Source organism: Rhincodon typus, chromosome 29 (assembly GCF_021869965.1).
Source record: "Rhincodon typus isolate 14 chromosome 29, sRhiTyp1.1, whole genome shotgun sequence".
NCBI lineage: Eukaryota > Metazoa > Chordata > Chondrichthyes > Orectolobiformes > Rhincodontidae > Rhincodon > Rhincodon typus.
The window spans coordinates 2,619,861-2,633,406 of NC_063360.1; the positions used below are offsets into that span (position 1 = coordinate 2,619,861).

General features: G+C 41.0%; 1 protein-coding gene across 2 annotated transcripts in view; it reads left to right on the forward strand.

The window, feature by feature from the left end:
- LOC109927430 (UV excision repair protein RAD23 homolog B-like) overlaps positions 1-12,814 on the forward strand; it is a 37,944-nt gene extending 25,130 nt beyond the window's left edge. Inside the window, exons 2-5 of one of the 2 annotated variants that reach the window (XM_048614097.1) lie at positions 5,452-5,533; positions 7,005-7,084; positions 10,692-11,029; positions 12,698-12,804. In XM_048614097.1, the coding sequence (XP_048470054.1) occupies positions 5,452-5,533; positions 7,005-7,084; positions 10,692-11,029; positions 12,698-12,785 (588 nt within the window). In that variant the 3' untranslated portion in view covers positions 12,786-12,804. Of the gene's footprint in view, positions 1-5,451; positions 5,534-7,004; positions 7,085-10,691; positions 11,030-12,697 lie in introns of both variants that reach the window. The other variant, XM_048614098.1, reaches the window with a different exon arrangement.
- Positions 12,815-13,546: the final 732 nt, after the last annotated feature.

The following is a 13,546-nucleotide window of genomic DNA, read 5'->3' on the forward strand; positions in this document are numbered from 1 at the left end:
GTCAGACCCGTCATCCCTGGAATCAGCCTGGTAAACCTTCGCTTCACTCCTTTGAGAGCAAGAGCATTCTTCCTTAGGAAAGGAAACCAAAACTGCACACAATATTCTAGGTGTGGTCTCACCAAAGCCCTGTATAACTGCAACAACACAACCCACCACCTGTACTCAAAACCTCTCACAATGAAGGCCAACATCCTATTTGCCTTCTTTACCGCCTGCTGCACCTGAATACTTACCTTCAGCGACTGGTGCACAAGGATACCCAGGTCCCGCTGCGCACTTGCCTCCCAATTTACAGCCGTTCAGGTAGTAATCTGCCGCCTTGTTATTGCTTCCAAAATGTGAGGTTAGTCACTTATCCAAATTATACTGCATGTGCCATTGATTTGCCCACTCACCCAACCTGTCCACATCATGCTGAAAAATCTCTGCATCCTCGTCACAGTTCACCCTCGCACCCAACGGTATCATCTGCAAACTTGGAGATGTTACATTTTGTTCCCCCAACCAAATCATTAATATGTATGTATGGTGAATAGCTGGGGTCCCAGCACCAATCCCTACTGCATGCCACATTGAAAAGGACCCATTAAATCCTACACTTTTTGTTTCCTTTCTGCCAACCAGTTTTCTGTCCATCTCAACACACTTCCCCCAATCCCATGCACTTTAATCTTGCACATTAATCTCTTACGTGAGACTTTGTCAAATGTTTTCTGAAAGTCCAAATGTACCACATCAACCGGCTCCCCCTTGTCAACTCTACCTGTTATATCTTCATAGAATTCCAACAGATTTGCCGAGCATGATTTCACCTTCATACTGACTCTGTCTGATCCTGCCACTGCTTTCCAAGTGCTCTGCTATAAAGTTCTTGATAATGGATTCGAGAATTTTCCCCACTACCGATGTTAGGCTTACTGGTCTATAATTACCTGTTTTCTCTCTATCTCCTTTTTGAATACCAGAGTGACATTAGCTACCCTCCAATCACCACTAATGCATACACTATTTCTAGAGCCGCTTCCTTAAGTACCATGGGATGTACATTATCAGGCTCTGGGGATTTATCCGCCTTCAATCCTATCAATTTTCCCAGCACCATTTTTCTACTAATATTGATCTCCCTCAATTCCTCCCTCTCACTAAATCTTACCTTCTCCAACATTTCTGGTATCTGATTTGTGTCCTCCTTTGTGAAGACAGAACCAAAGTATGCATTTAGTTGCTCAGCCATTTCTTTGTCCCCTATTATACATTCCCTCATTTATGTCTGTACGGGACCTACATTTGTCTTTGCTAATCTCTTTCTCTTCATGTACCTATAGAAACTCTTAGTGTCAGTCTTTACGTTCCGTGCGAGCTTGCTTTTGTACTGTATTTTCCCCTTCTTAATCAATCCCTTGGTCCTTTGAATTCTAAACTGCTCCCAATCCTCAGAGACTTTTCTTTTTGGCCAATCTGTACGCTTCTTCCTTGGATTAGATACTATTTCTAATTTCCTTTGTAAGCCATGGATTGACCCTCTTACCCATTCTGCAGGAGTTGCCCTGGGAATCCTCAACATTTGCCTTTGTACTTCAGATAAGGAAACCTCCTGCAGATTACTACTGTACCCTAATGTTGAACACCACATGTAGGACGCAGTGAGGGTGGTAAGGGTGCAGAATGTATTCTGGGCAGTGGGGCATTAATTTCCATCAGTGAGTGTGGTTTGGCATGTATTAGGCAATATGAGCCATCAGGAAGGAACTGTAGATTTGTACTCTAATACAGTCTGAAACCTTGTGGCTTGGAATATTGCCCACCATTACTACTGAGTCGGGGATCAACCCTGGTAGAAGGACATGCCAGGATGGCACGAGACTTTGAAAAATCAAGTGTCAACTCGTAATCTCATATCCCAGTCAGCAATCATGGACTCTGAGATTGTGCACTTGATCCTATGCACAAACTACAACTTTGGAAAGCTGCTCAAGTGAGGCTTCACGAATTATAAGGTGCAGAAGTAAATGTTTGAGTCTGTTGGCCTCCCGACGGTTCTGAAGTGTGTGTGCAAAACGTAGGTGACATGAGAAAACTGTTGGTACCATCAGCGTTGCCTAAGTAAGATTCTATGCATAATCCGGATTGACCACTGTACAAACTTAAGGATCTTCCAGCGAGCATGCAACCATTTTCACTTGACACTTTCACTCAACACAGACCACTGCATCAGAAAACCAAACATTATTCTCCTTTCAAAGTGTGCTGCCTGTGTCCAGCTTTTGACTATTCAGAGATCACAAGTCAGCCAATGGAAATGATTCAGAAATGCCCTAAAAGCTGACTTGAAGAACAACTTTGATTGCAATAGCTGGGAAGGGAACACATTGGTGAAACTGGATTGTCAATAATGACGAGGTCTTTGTGTAGCTGGCTTTGAAGCAGAGCAGATGATAAAAGTTAGAGAACCAAGAGCTTGTAAGCTCAAGAAGGCACTTAAGATTACATCATCCATTGCTGGTTTAGAATGTGGATTTTGGAGTTTTTTTTAGTGGTGTTACTCCCTTGGCCCTTTTCCTTTGCTGTCTCCCCTTGCAATTCACTGATTTCACCCCTATCATTTGGTATCTTGTTCTCTTCCCCTTTTCTTTCTGCTTTCTATTCTGACTAGCATCCTCCTCATTTGCTGCAAAGAGTAAATCAGAATCTTATATTTAATGGATTGTTTCAATTGATTAGGGATAACATTATGGCTGTATTGAGGGAGGATATTCCAGGGAGTACGTCCTGGAAAGTTACTTGGTTGGAACTGAGAAATAAGAAAGCGATGATCACCTTGTTGGGATTGTACCAAACAACCACCACCACCATGCCCACTCCCCCATAGTCTTTGGGGAATTGACAAGCAAGTTTTTAAGGAAATCTCAGTTATCTGTATGAATAACAGGGTGGTAGTAGTAGGGGCTTTTAATTTTCCAAACATTGACTGGGACTGCCATAGTGTTATGGGCTTGGAGAGGAATTTAAGAGTGCACAAGAAAATTTTCACTGTGAAAGAGCAAAACCTGACCTACTCTTGGGAAATAAGGCCAGGAAAGTGACTGAGGTGTCAGTGGGGGAGCACTTTGGGGCCAGTGGTCATGATTCTATTATGATTCAAAATAGTGATGGAAGAGGGTAGGCCAGATCTAAATGTTAAAGTTCTAAATTGGAGGAAAGCCAATTTTGACGGTATTAGGCAAGATGGTTCTAAAGTTGATTGGGTGTGGATATTCACAGGTAAAAGGACGGCTGGAAACTGGGATGCCTTCAAAAATGAGATAACGAGAGTCCAGAGACAGTATGTTCCTTGTAGGGCAAGGGTGGTAGGTGTAGGAAATGCTGGATGACTAGAAATATTGAGATTTTGGTTCAAGAAAGAGAAGGAAGTGTATATCAGGTATGGACAGCAGGAATTGAGTGAATCCTTAGAGTATAAAAACTGGAGAAGTATACTTGAGGTAAATCAGGATAGCTTTGGCAAATAGGGTTAAGGAGAATCCAAAGGGATTCTACAAATACATAAAGGACAAAAGGGTAACTAGAATAGGGCCCCTTAAAAATCAGCAAAGCTGTCTGTGTGGAACCAGGAGATTGGGGGGAATACTAAATGAGTATTTTGCATCAGTATTTACTGTGGAGAAGGCTATGGAAGCTTGAGAACTTGGGGAAATAAATAGTGACATCTTGAAAAATGCCCATATTATTTAGGATTTTCTGAAGAAGGGTCTAGGCCTGAAACGTCAGCTTTCCTGCTCCTCTGCTGCTTGGCCTGCTGTGTTCATCCAGCTCTACACCTTGTTATCTCATATTACAGAGGAGATGGTACTGGGCATCTTAAAATGCATCTAGGTGGATAAGCCCCTGGGACTTGATCACATTTGCCCTAGAACTTTGTGGGAAGCTAGGGAAGAGATTGATGGGCCCCTTGCTGAGATAATTGTATCATTGATAGCCACAGGTAAGGTGCTAGAAGACTGGAGGTTGGCTTATGTGGTGCCACTATTTCAGAAAGGTGGTAAGGAAAAGCCAGCGAACTATAGACCAGTGAGTCTGACAGCAGTGGTGGGCATGTTATTGGAGAGAATCCTGAGGGGCAGGGTTTACATGTATTTGGACTGATTAGGGATTGTCAACATGGCTTCGTGTGTGGGAAATCGTGTCTGACTAACTTGATTGAGTTTATTGAGGAAGTAACAAAGAGGATTGATGAGGGCAGAGCAGTAGACATGATCTGTGTGGACTTCAATACGGCATTCGAGGTAGACAGGTTAGCAAGGTCAGATCACATAGAATAAAGGGAGAGCTAGTTACTTGAATACAGAACTGGCTGGAAGGTAGAAGACAGAGGGTGGTGGTGGGAGGGTTTATTTTCAGACTAGAGGCCTGTGACCAGTGGTGTGCCGCAAGGATCGGTACTGGGTCCACTGCTTTTTTCATTTATGTAAATAATTTGGATGTGAACATAGGTCTGATTAGTAAGTTTGCAGATGATGCTAAAATTGGTGGTGTAGTAGACAGCGAAGAAGGTTACCTCAATATAATGAGACTTGACCAGATGGGCCGGTAGGTTGAGGGGTGGCAGATGGAGTTTAATTTAGATCAATGTGAGGTGCTGCATTTTGGAAAGGCAAACCAGGGCAGGACTTGTACTCTTAATGGGGAGTGTTGCTGAACATGAGACCTTGGAGTGCAGGTTCGTAGTTCCTCGCAAGTAGAGTCGCAGGTGGACAGGATAGTGAAGAAGGCATTTGGCCTTTATTGGTCAGTGCATTGAGTATAGGAGTTGGGAGCTGACTTTGCAGCTGTACATGACATTGGTTAGGCCACATTTGGAATACTGCTTGCAGTTCTGATCTCCCTGCTATAGGAAGGATGTTGTGAAACTTGAATGGGTTCAGAAAGATTTACAAAGATGTTGCCGGGGTTGGAGGATTTGACCTACAAGAAGAGGCTGAAGAAGCTGGGGTTATTTTCCCTGGAGCGTCAGAAGCTGAGGGGTGACCTTATAGAAGATTTATAAAATCGTGAAGGGCATTGATAAGGTGAATAGTCAAGGTCTTTTCCCCAGGGTAGCGGAATCCAAAACTAAAGGGCATGGGTTTAAGGTGAGAGGGGAAAGATTTAAAAGGGACCCAAGGGGCAACGTTTTCATGCAGAGGGTGGTGTGTGTATGGAATGAGCTGCTAGAGGAAGTGGTTGAGACTGGTACAATTACAACATTTAAGAGGCATCTGGATGGGTATAAGAATAGGAAGGGTTTAGAGGGATATGGGCCAAATGCTGGCAGATGAGACGAGACTAATATCTGGTTGCGCGGACAAGTTGGACCGAAGGTCTGTACAGCATGAAGACAGATCCTGTGACTCTGTAGTTACGATACCTTGCATATTGGGAGCACGCTGACTTCTGTCCTTTATCCTCCAGGTAAAGGCGTTGAAGGAAAAGATTGAAGCAGAAAAAGGAAGCGATGCTTTTCCAGCTGCTGGGCAAAAGCTAATCTATGCAGGTAAGGTGCAACTTATGGAGTTCCTCAAGACATTTTAAGCTTAAAGACTCTATCATTTCAGGTACCCGCAAGGCGCATTCAGGTGAAGTTAAGATTGTGGAGAAAGGCATGGGCTATTTAGCCTCTAGAACTTGCTCTTCCCATTCAATGTGATTATGGCTGATCTGTGACCTATTCACTACACCAGCATTTGCCTCGTATCCCTTTGCCTATCCCTCTAATTTCAGATTTAAAAAGTCTGCCAGTCCCAGTTTTAAAATTAACAGTTGATCACTCTTTGTTGAAAAGTTCAAAATTTCTGCTGACTTTCTCATGTAGAAGTGTTTCCTGATTTTGTTCCTGAACGGTCTGGTTCTAATTTTTAGACTTGCCAGCAAATGGAAATATTTTTTTTTTCTACCTACCCTCTCTGTTCCCTTTAACATCTTTAAAACTTGAATCAAATTTCTTCTGATTATTTAAATGTTATAAAATACAGCACAGGATTTTAAAACTCTACCAATTTAATCCACGGAATTTAGGTATCATTTTTGTAAATTTGCCCTGTGATCTCTGCAAGACCAATATATCATTCTCAAGATGTTACGCATAGGATTGCTTTCCAGGCTTAGCTGCCCAGGGCTTTTCTATAATGTTTAAGAAAATGATTCCTAACTTCCTGCTATTGTGGTTCCAAGAACAGGAAATACAAGGTGGTGCTCATCTAATTGGAGGCCATTTCTCTTAGCATTTGCTGCTCTTCCAGCAGAGACTAATTCAGTAGTTTCACTTGGACCAATGTGCTGCACTGAGAGTGGAAGTGGTCAGTTTGCTGCGGACATGGGATGGCATGGTACTGCAAAGTATGGGGGTGTAGAGGAGAAATAGGATCCAAGTTGGGGAAAGACAAGACCTTCTCCTTCCTGTGCACGTGCCAGCCTCTTGAAGGACATCAGTCGATACTGGTGGAGCAAGCTTCTGAACCCATTCATTCCTGAGGAATGCTGTGGGGTTGGGTGAAAGAGGTAGAGGACTGAGTGAGGACGCATGAGTAGGAGGCAAAGATGGAGAGGGGGTCTATGTGTGGAAGAAGAAACTGTGGACCCTGAGACCAATCCCTCACATTTGCACACTCTGAACCCCTTCCTTCTTCCACACCCTGGTATTTTCCCCCTCAATCTTAACCACACCACCCGCTTCTGCCACTCCACGGTTGTATTTCTCCAAAAACAAAAATGCCAAAAAACTTAGCACTCTCCATTGCACATCCACCAATATAATCACCATGTTAATGTGTGACTACCTCAGTATAGTTATGCACTGTTGATCCTTTTTGACTTCAGCTCTCTACTTGTAGGCATATACTTTGAATATGACTCTTCATAGTTGGGCAGTTATATCTAACAGTTATCCTTTCAAAAGGAGAATTGTGTTCCTTGATTCTGTAATGTGTATCCATAAAGATTCAAGTTAACTTCTTTGTTTATTACAGGAAAGATCCTCAATGATGACACACAACTTAAAGATTACAAAATTGATGAGAAGAACTTTGTAGTAGTTATGGTAACCAAGGTAAGTGACTGAGGTAGGATCTGAATGCTGGAGCATGTATAATCATGACTCATTTGTGTTTTAAGGGTATGGTGGACTTATATTTTGTAAGTTGCATTCTATTTTAGAGGAAGTGAATGTGGCGATGAACTAGTAACTTCATTTTGACAGATTTCCTCACCTGCAAAAGCCATCTCCTTATTCAGTTGGGTGGTGGACAGTCTGATAAAACTATTAACTATTTTCAAAAAGTAGGGAGTGAGGCGATAAGGCAGAGGGAACGGATTCTAATGTGTGTGGGGCTCTTAAGGAACTGTTCTTATTGGCAAGAAACAGGCACAGGATGATGACCGAGAAGCTGAGAGTACATGTAACAGTTTGAAAATCTATCATTAAGGAGAGAGACATTTCCAAGGATGGAGCTTCAAGGGTTTTTTTAAAAATAATGCTCCCTGTAACTTTGTCCATGAGCATGTGAATGATGCAATTCAGAATGAATTGCTTGTGGATGATAGAAGCACTAAAGCCTGCAGGTAGTGCAAAGAAGATGTCAAGTTTCAGATGATGAAGGCATGGACTAGGATTTTTGCAGTGAGAGTGAAATTGTGTTCTGGGTTAAGCATTGTGCCTTGGTTCTGCACCTCGTGGGTAAACTTGAAATGATAGCCGTCGATTGTTTGGCATTGTGCACATATTTGCAGAGCTGGCAATATTCTTTCCTACTTTTTCCTGCAATACAGCACCTTAGATGCAACAGGTACTCAGCACTGATGGAGGAGTATTATGACAAAAATGGGTAGCCAAGGTGAGAGAGAGACTGGGAGTGAATGCTGGTTTTAACTAAGTGATATGGAGGGCCTGAAAGGCGTGGAAACTGCCAAGAATGACCTCGGAAGATTGGTCAGAATCCTGGGTAAGGAGGGGTAGGGAACATCACATCCATTTTCTTGATGGTAAAAGAGAAACAGAAAATAAACTCTGGAATAAGAGGCGGGAATTTAGATGTAACTGCCCTTGACATCAAGTCCGCATTTGACCAACTGTGGTACCAAGGAGCCTGAGCAAAACTGGAGTCCATGAAAATTAAGGGGTCAAATCTCTAGTATATCTGGCACAAAGCAAGATGGTTGTGGTTCTTGGAGGCAGCCATTTCATCTCTGAGACATCTCTGTAGGTCGTCCTCAGATAGTGTCCCATACCCACTCATCTTTAGCTGCTTTGTGTATTACCTTTCCTCCATCATAAGATCAGAAGTAGGGATATTCGCTAATAATTGTGACTCCTCAGATACTGAAGCATTCTATGTCTAAATGCACTGCGATCATTGCAATATCTAGAATTGGGCTGACAGGTTTTCAAATAACATCTGTGCCACAAAAATGCCAGGTAATGATAATCTCCAACAGGAGAGAATCTAGCCATATATAGATGAGGTGATGGCCTAGTGGTATTATTGCTAGACCATCAATCCATGCACTCTGATAATATTCTGAGGACCTGGGTTCAAATCCTGCTGTGGCAGAGGGTGGAATTTGCAGGTAATAAAAATCTGGAATTAAGAGTCCCGTGATGACCATGAAACCCTTGTTGATTCTCAGGAAAGACCCCTCTGGTTTACTAATGTCCCTTTTTTACTTGCATTTGGAAAAGAATGGATTTTTTTAGGGACAGTCAGGAGGATGTGAGCCGTTAACTGAATGCTGCTATGCAGCTGTTCTTTTATGTCTAGGCATGTGGATGGTGACTGCAGCTTTTACTGATATTTCCTCTGGAACATGTTTGGGAAATGCTCTGCAGCTGTCACTCCCTATTCCTGATTGCTTTTACTATATTGCAGTGGAAAATGCTCAGTGTTTCATCTTTTTAAAATGTGTTAAAGAATGTTATGATTGTGCTGGGAATCACTTCAAGCATTCTTTGTGACACTCACTAAGAACCGTATTAGCATGCACTTGACAGCAGGCCTTCAGTCTTTGCAAAGTTACTGCTCAGAGTGATGAAACTGAGGGAAGAAATAAAGCACGTAGAAGAAGAATTAGTTGCATTTGGTTAGTCAACAGATGAGTGGGCAAGCTCGTTAGGAGGAGTTGGGAGAAAATCTCTCATTATTTTGTGGTTTTATTCTATCATGTGTGCTGGCAAAAATCTCTGTTTTGTAAAATGCCTTCAAACCTTCATTTTATTGGGACTTTCAATTCCACCTCTCTTGACCTTCCCAAAAAAATTCACCCCAACTGATCATCATGTGTTAGTATCACTTGATTTCTTGGAAGCAGCCATTCAGATCAACTAAGTTCACATTTCGCTATGGATTTAGTACAAATTAAATTGATAATTAATAAGTTGCAATTGAATTCAATGGCTTTTACATTGGGCTAAGTGTCATACTAAGTTACCAGTTCCCACAATGAGGGTCTTGGGTCTTTTTTAAGTCAATTCTTTTTGCGAACTGCAGGTTGAGAGCTGTGCCATGAGCACTGATCTCACATAATATTAAATGCATCTCAAAGAAACCACACGTCTGTGTTTGGGAGTTGGAATCTCCTAATTTGTGATAATCACCAAATGTCAATCTGTTGTTTTTTGTTGAAAATAAAGGCCTTCAAACCCAGAACTAAAATAGCATGTACTTCAGAGCCCCAGTTGACTAAAGTACATTTTGTCTGGACTTGAGCAAACAAAATTTTTACATGGAATTTTTTTTTTAACCCCATATGCCCATGTTTAGGTTTTCAGAAGTCTTTTAGTTGACAATTTTCAGTGTTTTGTTCTTGTTGCCTGTACCTCTTGTAAGTAACTTCAATTTTGAGACTGCAAGATTCAATAATTTGTAAAATGTGACTAGTTACTTGTTGCCTCAAATAGAGGTTTGTAAGTTCTAAAAATAGCTGCTGATTTTTCCATGGCCTCAACAATGGTTTCTAAAGAAAAAATTAAAACAACAGAATTTACCTTAACCCTTATCATAATTATGTGCTGAAATGTAGCAATCGATCCAAAAATAGCATTCCATGTCTGTTTCCTCCTTCCTTTTTTTTTAGGGCAATAAATTGCTGTTGATTTTTATTCCTTCTTGCCATCTATGGCCTCTTTCCTTTTATTGTTGAAAAGGCAGGTTAATTGCTCCAAAACCGTTTTGGTGCTGTTTTGGAGTCAGCATGAGGCTTTCTGCAATATTTCAATATTTAGACAGGCTGCTCTCTTTAAAATTATACTGCTGGGATAGGACCTTTTCATGTGACTATCATTATGTATGCAAAGTGTTCATTCTGGCAACAAAGTGGAAGTTGTAGTGAGGCAGTTATGAAACAAATGTTATTTGATTGAAACCAATCCTTGTCCTGAAAAAGAGACAAACAACTTTGCTTTGACCCTTCTACAGTTTGGGATGGACTAACCCATAATCATCTTTGGGATCTACTGGAAGGTGTCCTTGCATAGTACAGGAAGAGGAGCTGTCAGTATCAACTCAAAGAAGCCTATGTGTGATTATTGTTTGAGACTGGCATAAAGTTTTTGACTTGGTTGGATGTGCTGAGGTACTCAGCAGTCTTGTTTGTTTTACTATTATTCAGTGCAGCTGACCTCACCCCACATTAGTGCTTAACTTTTTCTTCTTTGAAAACAGCCTAAAGCAGCTCCTGTGCCTGCACAACCAACAACACAGCCAGCTCCAGTGCCTGCTTCAGTGAGTACCGCTTCAGCTGCGTCCACCTCAACTACAACTTCAGCTACGGCTCCAGCTTCAACTGCAGTTCCAAGCTTAATTGCAGATTCAATTTCACCTTCAAGTCAAACTTCCAACTCTAACCCTAGCCCAACCTCAGGTGCCACATCTATTGCCCCTGCCTCACCACCAGCTATTGTTCCGACGTCTGATTCTTCTAGTACAGTTACAGAGGAAAAGCCAAAGGAAGAAGAAACAAAAGAAGAAACCAGTGCCGTTTCTGAAGCACTTAACCCAAGGTACAATAAAGTTGGGTAGGAAAAGTGCTGGATATTAATGCATATGATTTGTGCTGAAGTTAGGGAAGAAAACAACAGTATTTTTGGGGCATCTCACTTAATTTTCAGGAGGTCCTTTTACAATAATGATTGAAGGTTTTAAATTTACTCTTTGAGACTTAATTCCTAGCTGCTTGAACTAAGCAAATGGAAGAAAGAAGAAGAATGGCTTAATTTTCCCCTGATGCATCTGATTTTTGAAAAGATCCAATCAGACTCATGAAAATCTTTTTTGGTCTAGAGCTGCTGTAAATTTTTGGTTCCAGTACCTGGAACTGCTTTGTGGCTGCATTGAAATTTCAGGATCTGCACAAACACAGCAGTTTTAGTATTCAGATTCACATTTTGCATCGCAAATATTCAGTTTACCAGATTGTTTGCAGAGAGATATTTTTTCATTTGCCTTTTTGTTGAAAGTTATAGTGCTCCAAAATCCTCCTGGGCAACACTAAATCTTTCTCTCTTGCACTCCCTTGCTCACGCCCTCTTGTCTACACCCCCCACTCGAATCTGCCCCCCGCCTCATGTCTCTCACGTCCACTTTCCCCTGCCCCCAACCTTTCGTTGTTCTTGTGCTCTATCTCTTCTCCTGCCTGCTCCCCCCACCTGACCTCTTCCCTGCTGCTCCCCTTTTCCTGTTTCTCTTTCTCACTGTGCTTATCACAGAATGAATGATTGAGCTTGGGAATTCAATATGTGCAGTGTTGAGAAAATGTGTCCATATCATAGTGTTCTGTGGGAGAAGACATTGTGATTTCCAACACTTTGTACCTTTGTTGTAGGGAGATTTTTAAGTACATTGTTAATTTCCAAATGTTCTTGTGTTCTAGTTTATCGTGGAACCGATGATACAGTTGTACTTCTGAGAGAATAAGATGCATTTAGATTGTTGTTAGTTAATAAGCCTGAGTGTATTTGAGGATTTTTTAAAAAAATGTTTTTGATAGAGCAGTGTGTTGGTGCTCCTTACTGTCCCAATAATAGGTCTACAATCCCAGCCCTAATGTCAGATAGAAGTACTTGATTGAAGTTGCATTTTGTGTCCTTCTATGCACTTCCTGGATGTCTGATTCAAGAACAAGATTAGGTGGAAGCTGAGAAATAAGCAATCTACTTATCCTCCCTTGAATGGTGCATGGTGCAAAGAACGAATAAAATCAGAGTCAAAAGTGTTTGTGGAAATTGAATTTTAATTGATAAAGAATGTAATTATCTCAAATAGATTGGCATTTTATTGCTGTCTTAACTTTGCATGTTGTGCTATACTTGATGACAATTGTTTACTGATCAATCATTTCCAGCGTGGAGTACATGTATATAAAAGCTTTGTACAGCCTCTTAACTAGCAAACTATCAATAATGAACTTTCCTTCATTGTTTGATGCCAACAATACAGTTTGCTACTGTATTAAATTGAGTGACCTTGGTCACTTAAGTTTCAAGTTTTGTGTTTTGTTAGAAAACCATTCAGGCCAGTGCAATTGGAACAGATGCAATCTGTTCACTAGAATCTCTATGTTGTGGAATCTTGATTAATTATATTAGAACCAGGCAATAATCTGATTGCTATGTTGAGGTGGCAGAATGATGAGTTAAATGTAAAAGTTTAATTGTAATGTATTATTCCAGATCTGTGGCTGAAGAAATTGACTTGAATTTGGTGGAAACAGCCTCATCCACATTAGGTAAGCTTATAGAAAGGATTTATCACTGCTGAAACATTAGGCACAGAGTATAGGTGTGTTCATCAGGATTAATTTCACTGTTAATCTATTGAATAAATTGAAATTCTTTTCCGTGCACACGTTAGACACTAGAATAATATGAGAAAGAAAAAGTAATGCTGACACAGGTATTTAACTTATGTTGATTAAGGAAAGTATTCTGTAGTTCCGTTTCAGAAGTTGTTTTTTCATATAATTAAACTAGGAGCTGGTGTAATCCCTTGAAGCCTGCTCTGCCATTCAATATGATCATGGTTGATCCTCTATTTCAATGCCATATTCCTGCTTTCTCCCCATTTAATATGCCTTTAAAATAAAAAAAACTATCTCTTCCTTCAAAATATTCAGTGACTTGGCCTCCACAGCTTTCTGACGTAGAGAATTACACTGGTTCACTGTCTTTTGAATTAAGATATTTTTCCTCATCTCAGTACTAAACGGCCTATCCGTACCTGAGATTGTGAACCCCTCGTTCTAGAAGCCCCTGCCGGTGGAAGCATCCTCGCTGCATCGTGTTTCCTTAGGTTTTTCTAAACTGTATTTTGTTCTTCACCTAGTATATCAGTGCCTGATATATCCTAACGTGGTGCTGGTCAATAACGTGGTGCTGGTCAATAACGTGGTGCTGGTATTCTATTGAATTGCAGTTAAATTTTTTTTCATCTTTACTATAGATCAGGGTTTCAGTGGAATTCAGCTGTGCCCATGCTTATTTATTACCTTTTTGGGTGCTTGGGATATCCTAGCAGTTCTG